Source organism: Bos indicus x Bos taurus, chromosome 4 (assembly GCF_003369695.1).
Source record: "Bos indicus x Bos taurus breed Angus x Brahman F1 hybrid chromosome 4, Bos_hybrid_MaternalHap_v2.0, whole genome shotgun sequence".
Classification (NCBI taxonomy): Eukaryota; Metazoa; Chordata; class Mammalia; order Artiodactyla; family Bovidae; genus Bos; species Bos indicus x Bos taurus.
Window position 1 is genome coordinate 109,182,295 of NC_040079.1, and position 18,542 is coordinate 109,200,836.

Sequence of the window (18,542 nt, forward strand, 5' to 3'; positions counted from 1 at the left end):
CTTAGCTCTCTGTGCCTTAGTTTCCTCGTCTATGTAATGGTGATAATGTACCTACTTCGTAGGTACTGTTGTTATTCGGATTAAATCTGTTACTGTACGTAACTCGCTTAGAACAGTGACTCAGTGTGAGTTGCTCAGTTGTGTCCGACTCTTTGCTACCTTTTGGACTGTAGCCTGCCAGGTGGCTCTGTCCATGGAATTCTCCAGGCAAAAATACTGGAGTGGGTTGCCATTCCCTTCTCCAGGGGATCTCCCCCACCCAGGGATCGAACCCAGGTCTCCTGCATTGCAGGCAGATTCTTTACCATCTGAGTCACTAAGAAAGCCCCACAGTGACAGGCCCATAGTAAACAGTATATAACTGTTGGCTACTATTATTAGTACAATATTATGCATCTTTGGGAATTCAGAGGAGGAAAACATTACTTCTAGCTGGAGAGAAGGCTTGTTGTAGGAAGTAACATTTGAGATGGACCTTGAACGATGGATTTGAAGGAGGCAAGGGCAAATTTTTTGAAAAACATTTCAGGCACTAGGGATAGTAGACACAGACACTAGGCAGAGGGCAGAGTATTTGGCAAATGGTCCAGTTTGACTGGAGTATAGGATACAACAAGGAATAGATACAGCTTCCCCACTCCCCTCTGTCAGAAAATGGAATGTTCCTTTGAAACCTTGTATGAATCAAAATGGTGCAAAGTAAACAAGCATTACCTTATGACCTGCAAAAAGTGAGTCAAAAGAGAACACAGATGCCTGCAAAGTTCAAAGCTATGGAGGCTTGATGCTGAGATGCTGAGTGTAGTTCCCTGGGAAGGAGCTTGGTGGCACCACTTTTGCAGCTGGGGAGCCCACTACCTCTAAAACAGTTCCTGAAAAACAAACTCTGAATGCTATTTTTCATTTTTCATCTTTTTCTCGAGAAAGCAAAAGTCCTCTCCAGACTTCTCTCAGTCAGCTAAAACAGGTATTAATCCAGGTCTTTCATAAAAGCTAAGTAGCATAAGCAGAGCTTTGAAAAGCAGAGTCAGATTGCAGGGAGCTTTGAACACTAGGCATCATTTGGTAAACAATGAGGAAAATTATTTTTTAAGCAAAACTCCCAATTTTTTAAAAGAATATTTTATAAATAAATATTTTTATATTTATTTATTTATATAATATAAATAAATTTATAAAATATTTTATAAAATAAATATAATATATAATAAATATATATATATAAATATATATAATAAATATATAAAATATAAAATATTTTATAAAAAAATTTTACAGAATATTTTATAAATAAATACACAAACATAGAGTAAATCAAGAAATGTTTGTTTAGAGAGCATGTTTTCAAAATAGATCACAAATGTCATACAATTATAGAAAGAATATATATAGGAAAGGAAAAAAGGGAGGTAGGATGTATTTTATTAACCTATCATAGCCTCCAATTAAAATAAATAAATTTATATTAAAAAAACCTATCATACAGAGAAAAAAGTCACCAATTTTGAGCTACATTCTGTAATTAAACACATCTAGATCAGATCAGATCAGTCGCTCAGTCGTGTCCGACTCTTTGCGACCCTATGAATTGCAGCATGCCAGGCCTCCCTGTCCATCACCAACTCCCGGAGTTCACTCAGACTCACATCCATCGAGTCAGTGATGCCATCCAGCCATCTATCTCATCCTCTGTCATCCCCTTCTCCTCCTGCCCCCAATCCCTCCCAGCATCAGAGTCTTTTCCAATGAGTCAACTCTTCGCATGAGGTGGCCAAAGTACTGGCGTTTCAGCTTTAGCATCATTCCTTCCAAAGAAATCCCAGGGCTGATCTCCTTCAGAATGGACTGGTTGGATCTCCTTGCAGTCCAAGGGACTCTCAGCATTTTTTCCAAAAAAGTATTGTTCACATAGAAATAGAAAAAACTTCATACATTGTATAATTCAGCATTAGTGTAGGGGAACCCAAAGAGGATTATCTGCTAGTCCAACCTAGTTCAGAATTCAGTGTCTCAAAGATGAGCCAGTCCCTTCATGCAGAAAGAGGAGAAATTATCAATTTATGAAAGAGCATAAAGGAAGAAGGAAATTACAGTTCTTCACCAAAAAAAAAAACCAAAACACCACTCTTCAAACAAATTATATAAGATTTATTGCAATTACTAGTTATATTGTGTTAAACAATGACATTGTTTTTATAGCTAAATTTTTAGCTATATTTTTATAGTAGTTTTACATAGCCTTATATTCAGATAACAGTGTGAAAATATTCTGTCTGCCTTAAAACACAGAGAAATGGACTTACAAAGAATAAACTGTGACTATCTGCATGACCAGCATTGAATTAGAGTCAAAAATTTAGATTCGGCACTATCTGTTAGTACATGTAGTCATATTCTTGACTGAATAAGGTTATTCTGACATAAATGTAAACTTCCATTCAACTCCAGGGGGCACAGACCTAAGCATTCAAGTTACCTGAACATAGTGAAAGAAAATGGGAGGAGACAAATGAAATCAAATCTAGGGCTATATGGAGACATCCGTACATTATTTAGGATGTTCCTTATTATTTAGTCTAAATGATTTACATTAACATAGAAAAGGTACAAAATGGAAAACAAGATATTAAACCAGCCAGATATCATCAACTAAAAATTAATTCAAAGAAACAATCACTCAGTGTAAAAAGAGACAGCAGAAAATTGGGTTGGAGCGTTCTTTGTCCACTGAAGAAAACCTGATCATATTTTGTTTGGACGCAGACTCCAATAAGTTCTGTGTCCTCTGGAGAGTATAGCATTTAGCACAGTGTTATGAATCTAAGCTGTCAGTTCAAACTGCCTGCATTAAACCTCTGGTTCTGCCGTCATTAGTCTATGCGTCAGTTTCCTCCTCTCCTTATCAACACTGTCCCAGTGTAAGACTAAAGCGTATCTCTAGTGGAATGGGGATTATGTGAGATTTTATGTGTAAAGAAGGCAGTGAGTGGCACATAGGAAAAACTCAATAATATTAGCTATTTTGCTTTTCCTCTTTTTTTTCTTTTCATTTGGAGCCCAAACTACGCTGATGTAATTGGCAACATGACATCAAGAAATCATGGGAAACTTGGGTAATTTAGAAGATACCTTCAAAGAGAATACTGAAAGAATACTTTGGAAAGAACTTTCTTCCCCAGAAATTACCATTATTTAACACATTTCATTTTTCTACATGAAAATATTTCCTTCACATGAATCCTTTTTATCTTGCCATCTATTTACCTATCTCTGAACTTTAGCCATAAATTTAAATGAAAAATTTCTGGGGAAAATTTCATAAGCAATTACAGATACATAAAAATGTTATTTGCATGATCTTGAAATACACTTTTGTTTTGCTATATAGTTTAATCTGACATAGTAAAAATATCGAATAAGATCTTTCTTTCAACATGTACATGTTCATGCCCTAATCTTATAATTATCACAGAAAATGGTGTTACACAGTGTATAAAGTATTTAAGTGGAAGGAAAACCATAATCACTGATAAAGGCTTTAAACTCCTAAATTTCCTTTCCTTTCCTGTGTTATTTGAAAGAATTAGAATATCCCCATGTGAATAAGTTCAGATTTTATAGAACATATCTTTTATTTATAGACTGAACTTTCTTCCTTGCATTCTTTTTAGACATAATCTATGCAAACCTCACAGAGAAATGCCTGTCTTGAGTAAAGACTAATGGTGGGTAGTTGAAAGAAGAATGTTTAGAAAATTTTGCCATGAGTTCCACTTATACATTGTGAGGATGAATTACCTAGATGATTTAAGAAAGATTTTTTTTTTACTCTTACTATATAGTAATTGTGAATAGTGTTAACATCTTCTTGATTATTTTTGCATTCGAATGCAGAAATTTTCACTGGGTCAACATCTCATCTTCTTGACCTTCACTTATTCACTCATTCATTCATTTATTCACTCATTCACTCATGGTTTGATTTGATTAAAAAAAATCAAATATCATGGTCTTCTTTGTGCTAAGCAATTTACTACCTATCATATACCCCTTCATAATTCACAGCCTTGTCATGGCAAAGGGGCATGTATAACTGACTGAACCTATGAGCCATGCTGTGCAGGGCCACCCAAGATGGATGGATCATAGTGAAGAGTTTTGACAAAATGTGGTCCAATGGAGGAGGAAATGGGAAACCATTCAGCCATTCTTGTTGGGAGAACCCTATGAACAATATGAAAAGGCAAAAAGATATGACCCTGGGGATGAGCTCCCCAGGTTGGAAGGTGTCCAATATGCTATTAGGGAAAGAGTGGAAGGCAATTACTAATAACTCCAGAAAAAAATGAAGCAGCTGGGCCAAAGCAGAAACAACACTCAGTTGTGGACGTGTCTGGTGGTGAAAGTAAACTCCAATGCTATAAAGAACAATATTGCATTGGAACCTGGAATGGTAGGTGCATAAATCAAGGTAAACTGGATGTGGTCAAGCTGCGGATGGCAGGATTGAGCACAGACGTCTTAGGAATCAGTGAACTAAAATGGACAGGAATGAGTGAATTTAATTCAGATGACCATTATATCTACTACTGCGGGCAAGAATCCCTTAGAAGAAATGGAGTAGCCTTCATAGTCAGCAAAAGAGTCTGAAATGCAGTACTTGGGTGCAATCTCAAAAATGACACAATGACCTTGGTTTGTTTCCAAGGCAAACCATTCAATATTACAGTAATTCAAGTCATCAAATGTAATCCAAGTAATCCAATGCCCCAACCACTGATGCTAAAAAAGCTGGAGTTTAATGGTTCTATGAAGACCTACAACATCTAGAACTAGCACCAAAAAAAGATGTGCTTTTCACCATAGGGGATAGCAATGCAAAAGTAGGAAGTCAAGAGATACCTGAAGTAACAGTCAAGTTTGACCTTGGAGTACAAAAGGAAGCAGAACAAAGGCTAAGAAGAATTTTTCCAAGAGAACACACTAGTCATAGCAAACACCCTCTTCCAACAACAGAAGACATGACTCTGTGCGTGGACATCACTAGATGGTCAATACTGAAATCAGATTGATTATATTCTTTGCAGCCGAAGATGGAGAAGCTCTATACAGTTAGCAAAAACAAGACCAGGAACTGACTGTGGCTCAGATATGAGCTCTTTATTGCAAAATTGAGGCTTAAATTGAAGAAAGTAGGGAAAACCAATAGGCCATTCAAGTATGACCTAAATCAAGTCCCTTATTATTATACACTGGAGGTGACTAATAGATTCAAGGGGTTAGATCTGATAGACAGAGTGCCTGAAGAACCATGCATGGAGGTTCATAACATTATACAGGAGGCAGTGACCAAGACCATCCCAAAGAAAAGAAATGCAAGAAGACAAAGTGGTTGTCTGAAGCTTTACAAATAGCTGAGGGAAGAAGCAAAGCAAAAGGCCAGGAAGAAAGGGAAAGATATACCCAACTGCAATAAACTGGTATACAATTAAAAAAAAAAAAAAGATATACCCAACTGAATGCAGAGTTCCAGAGAATAGCAAGGAGAGATAAGAAGGCCTTCTTAAATGAACAATGCAAAGAAACAGTCAAATAGGAAAGACTAGAGATCTCTTCAAGAAAACTAGAGGTACCAAGGGAATATATCATGTAAAGATGGGCACGATAAAGGACAGAAATGTTAAGAACCTAACAGAAGCAGAAGAGATTAAGAAGAAGTGGTGAGAATACACAGAAGAACTGTATGAAAAAGGTCTTAATGACCCAGATAACCACGATAATGTGGTCACTCACCTAGATCCAGACATCCTGGAATGTGAAGTCAAGTGGACCTTAGGCAGCAATAGTGCAAACAAAGTTAGTTGAGGTAATGGAATTCCAGCTGAGTTGTTTAAAATTCTAAAAGATGATGATATTAAAGTTCTGCACACAATATGTCAGCAAATTTGAAAAATTCAGTAGTAACCAGTGGACTAGAAAAGGTCAGTTTTCATTCCAATTCCAAAGAAGTGAAGTGCCAAAGATTGTTCAAACTACCATACAACTGTGTTTATTTCACAGGCTAGCCAGTTTATGCTCAAAATCCTTCAGGCTAGGCTTCAGCAGTACATGAACTGAGAACTTCCAGATGTATAAGCTGGGTTTAGAAAAGGCAGAGGAACCAGAGACCAAATTGCCAACATTTGCTGAATCAGAGAAAGCAAGGGAATTCCTGAAAAACATCTACTTCTGCTTCATTGACTATACTAAAGCCTTTGAGTGTGTGAATCACAACAAACTGTGGAAAATTCTTGAAGAGATGGGAATACCAGACCACCTTACCTGTCTTCTGTGAAACCTATATGTGGGTGAAGAAACAACAATTAGAACTGGACATGTAACAACAGACTGGTTCAAAATTGGGAAAGGAATACATCAAAGCTGTATATTGTCACCCTGCTCATTTAACTTCTATGCAGTATACATCATGCAAAATGCCAGGCTGGATGACTCTCAAGCTGGAATCAAGATTGCTGGGAGAAATACAAACAACCTCAGATATGCAGATTATACCACTCTAAAGGTAGAAAATGAAGAGGTACTAAAGAGCCTCTTGATTAGAGTGAAAGCAGAAAGTGAAAAAACTGGCTTGAAAATCAACATTAAAAAAAACTAAGATAGTGGCATCTGGTCCCATTATGTCATGGCAAATAGAAGGGGGAAAGGTAGAAGCAGTGACAATTTTTTTTTTTCTTGGGCTCCAACATTATTTCAGATGGTGATTGCAGCCATGAAATCCAAAGACACTTGCCTCTTGGAAGGAAAACTATGACAAACCTAGACAACATACTAAAAGGCAGAGTCATCACTTTTCCAACAAAGGTCCATATAGTCAAAGCTATGGTTTTTCTAGTAAATCATGTATGGATGTGAGAGTTGGACCATAAAGAAGGCTGACCACAGAAGAGTTGATGCTTTCAAGTTGTGGTCCTGGAGAAGACTCTGGAGAGTCTTTTCACAACAAGGAGATCAAACTAGTCAATCCTAAAGGAAATTAACCCTGAATATTCCTTGGAAGGACTGATGCTAGAGGTGAAGCTCCAATACCATGGCCACCTGACTCGAAGATTCAACTCATTAGAAAAGACCTTGTTGCTTGGAAAGATTGAAGGCAAAAGGAGAAGGGAGCAGCAGAGGATGAGATGGTTGGATAGCATCGCTGATTCAGTGGATATGAATTTGAGCAAACTCTGGGAGATAGCGGAGAAGGCAATGGCAGCCCACTCTTGCCTGGAAAATCCCATGGACAGACGAGCCTGGTAGGCTACAGTCCATGGGGTGGTGAAGAGTCGGACACAACTGAGTGACTTCACTTTCCCTTTTCACTTTCATGCATTGGAGAAGGAAATGGCAACCCACTCCAGTGTTCTTGCCTGGAGAATCCCAGGGACAGAGGAGCCTGGTGGGCTGCCATCTATGGGGTCGCACAGAGTCGGACCCAACTGAAGTGACTTAGCAGCAGCAGCAGCAGCAGCTGGGAGATAGTGAAGGACAGAGGAGACTGGCATGCTGCAGTCAGACTTAGTGACTGAAAAACAACCTATCATATAATATATAGAAACACAACACATGTTCATTATTTTTTCCATAAAATCACTACGTTAGCCATATTTTCTTGTTTCTTTTTGTTTTCCTTTTGGTTTGGGTCTTTAAGAATTAAATAAAATATATAGGGTGAAGATCTGTCATTTATCTTACTGATATGGCATCAACATGCTTATAATCTTTATCATTTAACGGAAACTGTTCTCACTTTCCTTCCTTCACCTATTTACACCATCACAATATCATCTTCTTCAGAAAGGCTCACCTGCCCCCCATCTTGTCTCACCTCCTTAGCATCCCTAAGAGGTTTGCTATACACCTTCAGCACCCCATTCCCATCTCTCCCCAGAACTCACTTTCCATGAGCCTCTTCCACTCATAAGCATCTCCGGAAAAAGTAGGAGTTCTGTGTTATTCACCTTTGTATCCCTTTGTATCCCTAAGGCAATACTTGGCACAGATTAAAAACTCAACAGAGGCCAAAGATTGTCCAAACTACCATACATCTGCGCTTATTTCACAGGCTAGCCAGGTTATGCTCAAAATCCTTCAGGCTAGGCTTCGACAGTATGTGAACCATGAATTTCCAGATGTTCAAGCTGGATTTAGAAAAGGCAGAGGAACCAGAGATCAAATTGCCACTATCCGCTGGATCATCGAAAAAGTGAGAGAGTTCCAGAAAAACATCTACTTCTGCTTTATTGACTATGCCAAAGCCTTTGACTGTGTGGATCACAATAAACTGTGGAAAATTCTGTAAGAGATGGGAATACCAGACCACCTGACCTGCCTCTTGAGAAACCTATATGTGGGTCAGGAAGCAACAGTTAGAACTGGACACGGAACAACAGACTGGTTCCAAATCGGGAAAGGAGTATGTCAAGGCTGTATATTGTCACCCTGCTTATTTAACTTATATGCAGAGTACATCATGAGAAATGTTGGCCTGGATGAAGCACAAGCTGGAATCAAGATTTCTGGGAGAAATATCAATAACCTCCGATATGCAGATGACACCACCCTTATGGCAGAAAGGGAAGAGGAACTAAAGAGCCTCTTGATGACAGTGAAAGAGGAGAGTGAAAAAGTTGTCTTAAAACTCAAGATTCAGAAAATTAAGATCGTGGCATCTGGTCCCATCACTTCATGGCAAATAGATGGGGAAACAATGGAAGCAGTGACAGACTTTATTTTTTTTTTGGGGGGGGGGGCTCCAAAATTACTGCAGATGGTGATTGCAGCCATGAAATTAAAAGACGCTTATTCCTTGGAAGAAAAGTTATGACCAACCTAGATAGAATATTCAAAAGCAGAGACATTACTTTGCCAACAAAGATCCATCTAGTCAAAGCTACAGTTTTTCCAGTTATTATTTATGGATGTGAGAGATGGACCATAAAGAAAGCTGAGCACCAAAGAATTGATGCTTTTGAACTGTGGTGTTGGAGAAGACTCTTGAGAGTCCCATGGACAGCAAGAAGATTCAACCAGCCCATCCTAACGGAAATCAGTCCTGAATATTCATTGGAAGGACTGATGCTGAAGCTGAAACTCCAATACTTTGGCCATCTGATGCAAAGAACTCACTTGTTGGAAAAGACCCTGATGCTGGGGAAAGACTGAAGGCAGGAGGAGAAGGGGACGACAGAGGATGAGATGGTTCGATGGCATCACTGACTCGATGGACATGAGTTTGAGTAAACTCTGGGAGTTGGTGATGGATGGGGAGGCCTGGCATGCTGCAGTCCATGGGGTCACAAAGAGTTGGACATGACTGAGTGACTGAACTGAACAGTATCTTAAGATAAACTGCCTTTGAATGGGAGCTTTCTTTCCAGTACTTTGAAGTCTACAAGATGTATCTAGAAAATTTACTACTGTGGAAAATGAAGACTGCTTAAATCGAATGGGGGGCAGGGGAGGGCCTGTGGTTTTCTTTTTGATTAATTGCTGTAACACTGTCCTTCAGGCAGCTGAGGGAGTTTCATATTTTCTTTAGACATCATTAGACACTGAAGTTCTTGCAGGACAACTTTGACGCTATAAAATTCTGCCATTTTGCTAGCACTGATATGGCTCTTGGGTCCACCACTCCATTAGAACTATTAACTCCATTCATATTAATTTTTGTTACAAATCTTACAAAGAGAAGGGGTGCTTCTGGGTATTTAGGTACACATTCTATTTTAAGTTTGTATATTCAGTTTTCATAAATTGTTCTTGGAGGCCCAGTTATCATCCCTGTCCGTCTTGTGTCGTGTCTGCATCATCTTATAGACCCCAGCTAACTGGGCCATCTCCTACTCCTTTCTGGCCTTCTTCGAGTTCTTCCAACAGTCAGAAATTGCAAGGGACTTTTTCCTCATGCAAAAAACTGCTGTAAGTTGTCGTACCTCAAGCTTGCTGCTTACAAAACTATCTGTATTGACGAGCACAACCAGAAGGAAGGGGCACGTGGTTTGTTACCTGTGAAGTGATGACTAAACCAGGGCTGGTGACAGAACCTACAACCAGAACAAGATGCTCACACGGTGAGACACACGGGAATGAGACCAGCTAAGAGGCTCCAGGTTCTCATCTGGAGCTCCAGCTCTTTCTGGGGAACACTCTTGAATGCAACGGAAGACAGTAACCTCCACCACCCACATGGTGAAATGTTCATGAGAGGACTGTGTGTATGAGGCTGCTCCAACATATGTGGATTTAAAATGTAACGGGCTTACTCTTCTGGCACTCCATTTTTGGTTAACTGTCAGGGTAGCCTGTGGGATGCTGGATCAGAAGATCTGGCTGCCAAGGGCTACTCTTTGAGGCCCTGCAATCCTGGCCAAGGCAGGAGGAAGTAACCTGTCATAATACAAGCATCCTGAAGATTCTGGTGGGTTTTTCACAGTTCCACCCTCTAAGATCTATGCAGAAATCACAACAGACCCCTTAACCAGTGGGGCATCTCTCAGTCACCCCTCAGGATCCTGTTTCTTTCTCTCGTTCTTCCTCAGGGGCTTCTCTGAAGTCAGGGCCAAACGGACATCCCCAAGGCTCCTCCCCCAACTCAGACACCCAGCATCCAGTAAGGGACTTCATCTATTTGGGGATACCTCTGCATCCTCTAGGGGAGCCTTTGATGTCGTCTAAAGAGCCACCAGCCCCCGACTCCTCCGGAGTAGCTCTGGTCTCACCCCTTGCCTGCTCCGGCCGTTCAGCAGCGCCGCACGGCTGGGCCCTTCCTCTCAACAGGGCCCTCACGCTGCCCTCCATTTGCTTTTGTTTGTTTTTTCTGACCTTTAGAAAAGTTCCTCAATAATGTAGTAAGTGTAATATTTCAATATTCCCCCATAGAGGCCCACATCATAATTTAGAATTTCAGCATGAATCACTTCTTCTGTTTTCTTGAGGTGCTGTTTCTGTGACAATTTCCTTCACAAAAACAGGAATTGCTTTTTATTTTGGCAGGAAAAAAAAAAGTATAACAAAGTCAGGAGTGACAGTGTATCGTTGACGTTATGATGTCATAACCTGGTGTTGGCCTCGGTGGAATACAGTGTCAAGCCAGTAATACAGGCAGGTATCTACTTGCAGTTCACGAAATGTGCATGCCCATCTGTGCTGTAAATTATAACCCAGTAACCACTGCATTTTGTGTACAACATATGGCACTGCTCATGGGGAAGTGCTCTAAGTGATAAATACGAAAGAAAAAAGGGTCATTCACAGTAAATACTTACCATCTGCTCCCGAACAGGATGGCAAGCAGCATCAAGATGGAAATTCAGGTTCTGTTCCCACCCAGCCATAAATTGTTAAACAGAACAGATGATATATGATTTTACAAGTCACTTAGTAAACACCCATGCCTGAGGCAAAGGGTTCATTTCTATTGAGAGTTCTCTGCCAAGGGCAAGAAACTGAACCACAGTCAAAATAGAACTATCCATCTGTTTTCATCTTCAATGTCAGAGGCCACACTGGTTGAATCACTCCAAATATCCTCAGTTGGATTGCTCATGCCATGAATAATATGCTAAGCTGCATTTCAAAGTAAACGATGGTCAGCTTGACGTGGTAATGAAGAAGGAAATAGCATCATCAAGTAGTCAGAAGAAAGTAGATTGTAAGCAGTATGTAGAATGTGATAGATCAGTCCATCTGTGTGCATGAGAGAGAGAGACGGTGGGTAAAGAAAGAAGACTTAAGACTTTACTGCTTAAGAATCTGTCTGCCAGTGCAGGAGACACAGGTTTGATCCCTGGTCCAGGAAGATCCCACATGCCACGGAGCAGCTAAGCCCGTTTGCCACAACTACTGAAGCCCACTCCCTTGAGCCCGAGCTCCGCTACAAGAGAAGCCACCGAAATGAGAAGCCTGTGCACCGCAGCTGGAGAGTAGCTCCCACTCATCACAACTAAAGAAAGCCCGTGTGCAGCAGCAAAGACCCACTGGGGCCAAAAAGAGTAAATAAATAATTTTTTAAAAAAAGAAAGGAAAAAGACGTAAATATCATAACCTGAAATATGGATGTTCGTTCTCTGAGATGAAAACAAATGAGTTTTCATCTTCATGCCTCTCTGGAATTTTAGGATTTTCTGCAGTGAAATGTATTTCTTATAAAATCAGGTAAAATATGCTGAATTCTAATGAATCATATCAGAAGCAAGGAACTTAAATTCATCAAAGTGTTAGGTTCCGAGAACTGAAAGAGGTGCTTGTGTGGGGACTGATGAAGTTTGAGATAGTTGATGCTAACTCTGAGGAGCCAGATATAGCAGATAATTAAGACAGACAGAAGAGAAAAGATTACACTAATCATGAAATCCAATAAATGAGGAAGTAGCAAAATCAAAATAAAAATGAGTATAGGGAAGATGAATGACAATCAGATTCCCTTATTTAGAAACATGTTTTACTTGAAACTAGAGTAATTATTAAATTAGATAATCAACCTTATTCACCAGCCTTCACTTTAAATTACTGTGGGCTTCCTCTGCAAATCAAACCCATTCTCCAAAATGGAAGAATTACTGTTTTTAAGAATACGCCATTATGTTGTGAGAAAGTGAAAGTATTAGTCGCTCAGTCGTGTCCATGAACTGTAACCCGCCAGGCTCCTCTGTCCATGGAATTCTCCAGGCAAGAATACTGGAGAGGGTTGCCATTCCCTTCTCCAAGGGATCTTCCCGATCCCAGGATCGAACTCAGGTCTCCTGCATTGCAGGTGGGCTCTTTGCTACATGAACCACCAGGGAAGCAGTCCTAAAGTGATTCCAAATGGGAAAGTTCCCATAGAAATTTTGAGTAATATCAGCAAACTTTGAAAGCAATATTTATCATTATGTGTGTTCTCAATTTGTTTTTATACTCATATTCTATAAACCCTGAAAACAAGTAGAAAGACAGAAACTTGTAGTGAGTGACCACACTTCTCTTTTTCAAGCCTGCCTTGCTCTGCTCTCAGAAATGCTCTCAGGCTTCAGTCTTTGTGACAGACTGGGGTCTTCTGCTACTCCAAACCTCTGTTGATTCCTCTCATTGATTTCCTATGATGTGAACCATAACCAGTGTCCACCAGACAGTGACCTTTGCTTCCCTAATATTCTATCAGTGCTGTCAACTTGGGGGGGACCCTGCTGCTGCACTGGAGCTGAGATAATAGCAGCAGGAACCATGTATACAGCACCTAACACCTCAGTTCTCCTCACAGTGCCTAGAACAGTATCATGCATGCAATAGCATCTCAGTATTGATTTTGGTTGAATGAATGAAAACGACTTTTCATCCCCATTACACAACTAACTATTCAGTGGTTTTGCAACACACAATTCTAAAACAGAGATTTTCCCCTGAGACTGTATCACAGCATGAAACGAGAAAACAGTATGAGTTCTAGTACAGTCCCAGGAACGGAGCATTCATTCCTCTGCACTTGAACCCTCCATCTCCAGTTCCTGATTACTTTGAATTTGAAGGTACTTCTATGTTTGCTTTCTAAAAGCAGGATCACCTCATGTATATATATTAATATAAATCTATAGGTTTCCTTCGGATGCCTCTGTGTCTTTAGGAAGCAGATATGTGTAAAGTGTATGTCCTCCAGCTAAATATAATTTATTGCTATGTACCTTCAGTTTCTGTTGTATCTTAGGAAATTTGTCTCCCCAGTTGGTAGGTTGGTCGGAAAATGCTGATATAATGGAGAACCACTCTGGGAATCGGCACATTTGAGGTTGACTTGCCAGTATCCAAAGTAACAAGCCTGGCATGAATCATGGCGTTTCAAAGATAGCAAGACTGGCAACCAGTCATCTAGTCAATCTTTTTATAGCAAAGGTGAGGAAAGTGACTCTAAAAGCTTAAGTGGCTTTTGAAGAACATTTTGCTAATCGTTGAAAAAGTTAGAATTTAATCTAGATATCCTACTCTCTAATCATCACATTGTATTATTCCACACAATGAGAGATGAACAGGTGTTACTTTTTTTTTAAATAAGCATGTTTGAGATTAGGTTATTTCTGAGCAAACCATCAATAGCCTTATCCAGTTTATAAATTCCTTGAGAGTAGGAACTGTGTCTTATACATTTTTTATCACTCACATATTAAATATATTATGGAGCACTTAGTATCTCTCAAATACGTATTTTTTGATTGACTACTTGATTAACTGAGTACAGAATTAATATGTAATTAGACAATAATTTATTGTACAACAAATAATACAGTTAGGAAAACAGACACTGTTTTGAAAAAGAAAGTTACACAACTTGGCAGGTTTTTTTGGAGAGATAATATGAATAACTAAATACATATATTTTAGAATCCTAGGTCTGCTATTTAATAGCTTTGTGACCATGGGAAAATTACTTTTTCAAATACCTCTTCCTTCACCTTATAATGGGAATAACAATTACCTCATATAGTTGCTTTAAAGATTAAATGTGGTTGTCTGCATAAGTACTTAAAGTGCTTTCAGATGGCAAATAGCCAACAAATACTGGTCATGATCAGCTAAATTATGAGCACAGTAATACCTAAACCTTAAAGTTTTTAGAATATAAGTCAGGATATAACTGAATGAGAAAAACCTGTCTAGCTGGGGAATGTTTTTTTTTAATCTTTCTTATTTGTTCTCTGAAGAAATCAATGGAAAATGTGTCTTAATCTGCAGATAATCTGGTGCCATAGAAATAGCAACCTGCTCCAGGAATATTGCTATGTAAGGAAAAAACACCATGGGATAGCCATGATTAAGTAGTTTATTGATGATAATGAAGATGTATTTTTTTCCAAATGGAATCTAAACTTAGCTTGTGGGGAGGAATTTTTAAGTTTTTTTAAACTCTTAAAATGTCATGAAAATATGGAATACTCCTGTACTTTTTTGCATAAATTTGTGCTCCATGTAAAACTATGTAACTTTTAAATATTTGCATCAACTGTCCCAGCACTTAGAAGAAAAATAGATAAACTCAGAAAAGTTGTCAAAGAGAAAGTAGTAGCCGTAATCTATTTTAAAATTACTTTTAAGTACAGCTGCAGTTTCAGAAAAATGGAATTTGTCTAACAAGCTTATAGATTTATCTATACATGACTCATGGAGAAGGCAATGGCACCCAACTCCAGTACTCTTGCCTGGAAAATCCCATGGACAGAGGAGCCTGGTAGGCTGAAGACCATGGGGTCGCGAAGAGTCGGACACGACTGAGTGACTTCACTTTCACTTTTCACTTTCATGCATTGGAGAAGGAAATGGCAAGCCACTCCAGTGTTCTTGCCTGGAGAATCCCAGGGACAGGGGAGCCTGGTGGGCCGCCGTCTATGGGGTCGCACAGAGTCAGACACGACTGAAGCAACTTAGCAGCAGCAGCAGCAGCATACATGACTCAAAAGCTCAGCACCACAATTATGATAACAGTGTCTGTAAAATTATATCCTAAGTTTCAAGGCTTTCACTGTTTCAGACAAGTTCAATCACATCTCAAATGACTTCCTTTTCCATGGATATCAGAATAAAACACTTTTAGGTCCTTATCGTTACTGGGAGTCTAAAGTGAAGTGAAGTGAAGTCGCTCAGTCGTGTCTGACTCTTTGAGAGTCTAAATGAGAACCTAATTGCCCAAGTTTAACATGAAGACTTTCATGAAAATAAAATGGTGCTAAACTCTCCCAAACTCAATAACTGTGTAGTGATTATTTATGTCGCCCCTTTATTTCTCTTTTCAATTAATGCAGATGGACCTTACGGACTTCGAGTTAATTCTGATAGAGGACTAAAAGTAGGGGAAGTGTTCACTGTGGATATTGGAGAAGCCATCTTGTTTGATTGTTCTGCTGACTCTTATCCTCCCAACACCTACTCCTGGATCCAGAGGACAAACAATGCCACATATGTCATTAAGCATGGGCCTCGCTTGGAAGTTGCATCCGAGAAAATAGCCCAGAAGACAACTGACTATATGTGCTGTGCTTACAACAACATAACTGGAAGGCGAGATGAAACTCACTTCACCGTCATCATCACTTCTGTAGGTAAGTGGAACGTAAAACGCAGGGATCCGATGAAACCCAAATGCCTGTTAGCCTTGCTCTGCTCCTATTTTATACTTGTGTGGAAGAGAATATCATTGTGTGTATCATATATTCTAGGAAACTCTTTTTTGAGCTAACTAAGCCATGGTTTCTAACAGTCAAAGAAAAAAAACCCAAAGAAGAGTGGAGAGAGAAATCAGTTGCTAGCTCTGAGGGGCTATAAAAAAAAAGCGAGAATTCAGTACAATCCTTCTAAATGTGCATTCTTGCTTTCCTGATTTTATAAACAGGAATAAAAGAGAATCAGATTACTCATTTATAAAAGTTTATATATACAGTTGCATTAAGTCAGACGAACACACCTCCATGAATTAGAAATGCGGTTTCCCTACCATCTGGTTTCCTTCTCATCATCCTTCATGGGCTTCCCTTCTTCTTTCACCATTTGAAACCTGAAATCTGTGGGATTTAGCAACAGGGGTCTCAATACCTTGGAAACGACAGAATTTTGTAAACTTGTGAAATTGGGCATTTTCTAGAAGTCATCTAATTTTTAGAAAGGTCATAAATCCAAAGAGTTAAGAATCATTGCCTAAAATACTTATGTCCACCAAATTCCCAGCTTTCTGAGCCTTCTCTTCTGTCTACAGTATGATTTCATTCACTCCCATTGTTCCATGTGACACTGGTACATCCAAAATTTGTAAGGCTCTAAAACTGTATACACAATTACCTTCTAAATGTCTCCACTTTGACGTGCCAGAGGCAGCATAAGGTCCAATATATCAAAAGTGAAACATCTTCTTTACCCTCAAATTGCTGTTCTTTCTGTTTCCCTATTTAAATGAATGGTCTCTTGCCTGGAAAATCCCATGGACAGAGGAGCCTTGTAGGCTGCAGTCCATGGGGTCGCAAGAGTTGGACACGACCGAGCAACTTCACTTTCACTTTTCACTTTCATGCATTGGAGAAGGAAATGGCAACCCACTCCAGTGTTCTTGCCTGGAGAATCCCAGGGACGGGGGAGCCTGGCAGGCTGCCGTCTATGGGGTTGCACAGAGTGGGACACGACTGAAGCGACTTGGCAGCAGTAGCTACCAACCTTAGCCAGAAAGCTAAATGCCATCCCAGACTCTTTTCTCTTGCTTATTGCCCGGCCCAACATCCAATCAAGTTTGTCGATTTTCCTTTCTTCCTATCTCTCAAGTCCATTCTCCTCTCTCCTCTTTCCTCCTTCTTTCTTTTCTTCTTCTCTTTTTCCTTCCCCTTCTCCTCCTAAATATCTTCTCCATTTGTACCTTCTCTTTCTTTGTCTTTATAGCCCTGGTGCCTAGGATAGGACCCATTACATAGAAAGTCAATGCGTATTTTTTTTAATAAGTAAAACAAGAATATAATCCTTAGAATTTTCAGTACTTGACCCTTAGGCCATGTGCATCAGAATCACATGGGGATATCTAATAATGTATTTTCATTAAGATACCTCAGACCTTTCGGATCAGGACCCGGCAGCTCATAAATGGGATCTGAATATCCAGCAAGCGCAAGCGAGACACCCATTATGAGCCATTAAGAGTTGTAAGACTATTATAAATATACAGATTAATAAATATATGGTAGGTGGGGTCTTCCCAAGACTCCCTAAAATCGAGGGTATTCATATTTGCAAAAATCATCTGTGTACACTGGAACTTACATACAAACATGGTAAGATTTTGTTTTTACTCTTATGAAGAAAATGCTTCATAGAAGAGTGCTATCCAGTGGAACTTTTGCTTTGAAGGAAATGTTTGATATCTGCTCTATCCAATATAAGTACTTCCTAGCTTCATTTGGATTTTTTTTATTTTTTCCTCTTTCTTTTTTAAATTACGAAAGCAATTTACAGGAGACTTGGAAAACACAGAACAAAGTTACATATAGTTTCTCTTTATATTGTACTTCCTAGTATAATATAGTACTTCCTAGCCTCATTTGGATATTTTTCTTTTTTTCCTCTTTCTTTTTTAAATTACAAAAGCAATTTACAGGAGACTTGGAAAACACAGAACAAAGCTACATATAGTTTCTCTATATATTGCAGTTATTTTAAAGTAGATAAATTAAGAGTTTTAGTTGGAGTTTCAATATCAAACTCTCAAAAATTAATGGAATGAATAGACAGAAAAGTAGAAGGATATAGTAGACCTGGAAAGCACTATGAGCCAATGCAACATAATTAAGATTTATACAATTTTTACACAACAGTAGTATGCAAATCCTATTCAAGTTCCCATAGCTCATTTGGCTTTTGAGCACTTAAAATATGGTTATGCCACTGAAGAACTGAAGCTTTTATTTTGTCCCTATTAATTTTAATTTAAGTATTTCTAGTAGCTAACATATATCTAGTAACTATCATATTGGACAATGCAGTGCCTGAATTATGCTTCATTT

The 18,542-nt window shown here is 39.1% G+C and overlaps 1 protein-coding gene and 1 pseudogene across 11 annotated transcripts in view; one reads left to right on the forward strand and one right to left on the reverse strand.

Moving 5' to 3' along the window:
- HEPACAM2 (HEPACAM family member 2) overlaps window positions 1–18,542 on the forward strand; it is a 59,756-nt gene that overhangs the window by 19,405 nt on the left and 21,809 nt on the right. For all 11 annotated transcript variants that reach the window (XM_027540172.1, XM_027540173.1, XM_027540171.1 and 8 more), the window contains one exon: window positions 15,810–16,106. In XM_027540172.1, the coding sequence (XP_027395973.1) occupies window positions 15,810–16,106 (297 nt within the window). The remainder of the gene's footprint in view (window positions 1–15,809; window positions 16,107–18,542) is intronic.
- On the reverse strand, window positions 9,383–10,842 carry LOC113891780 (annotated as a pseudogene).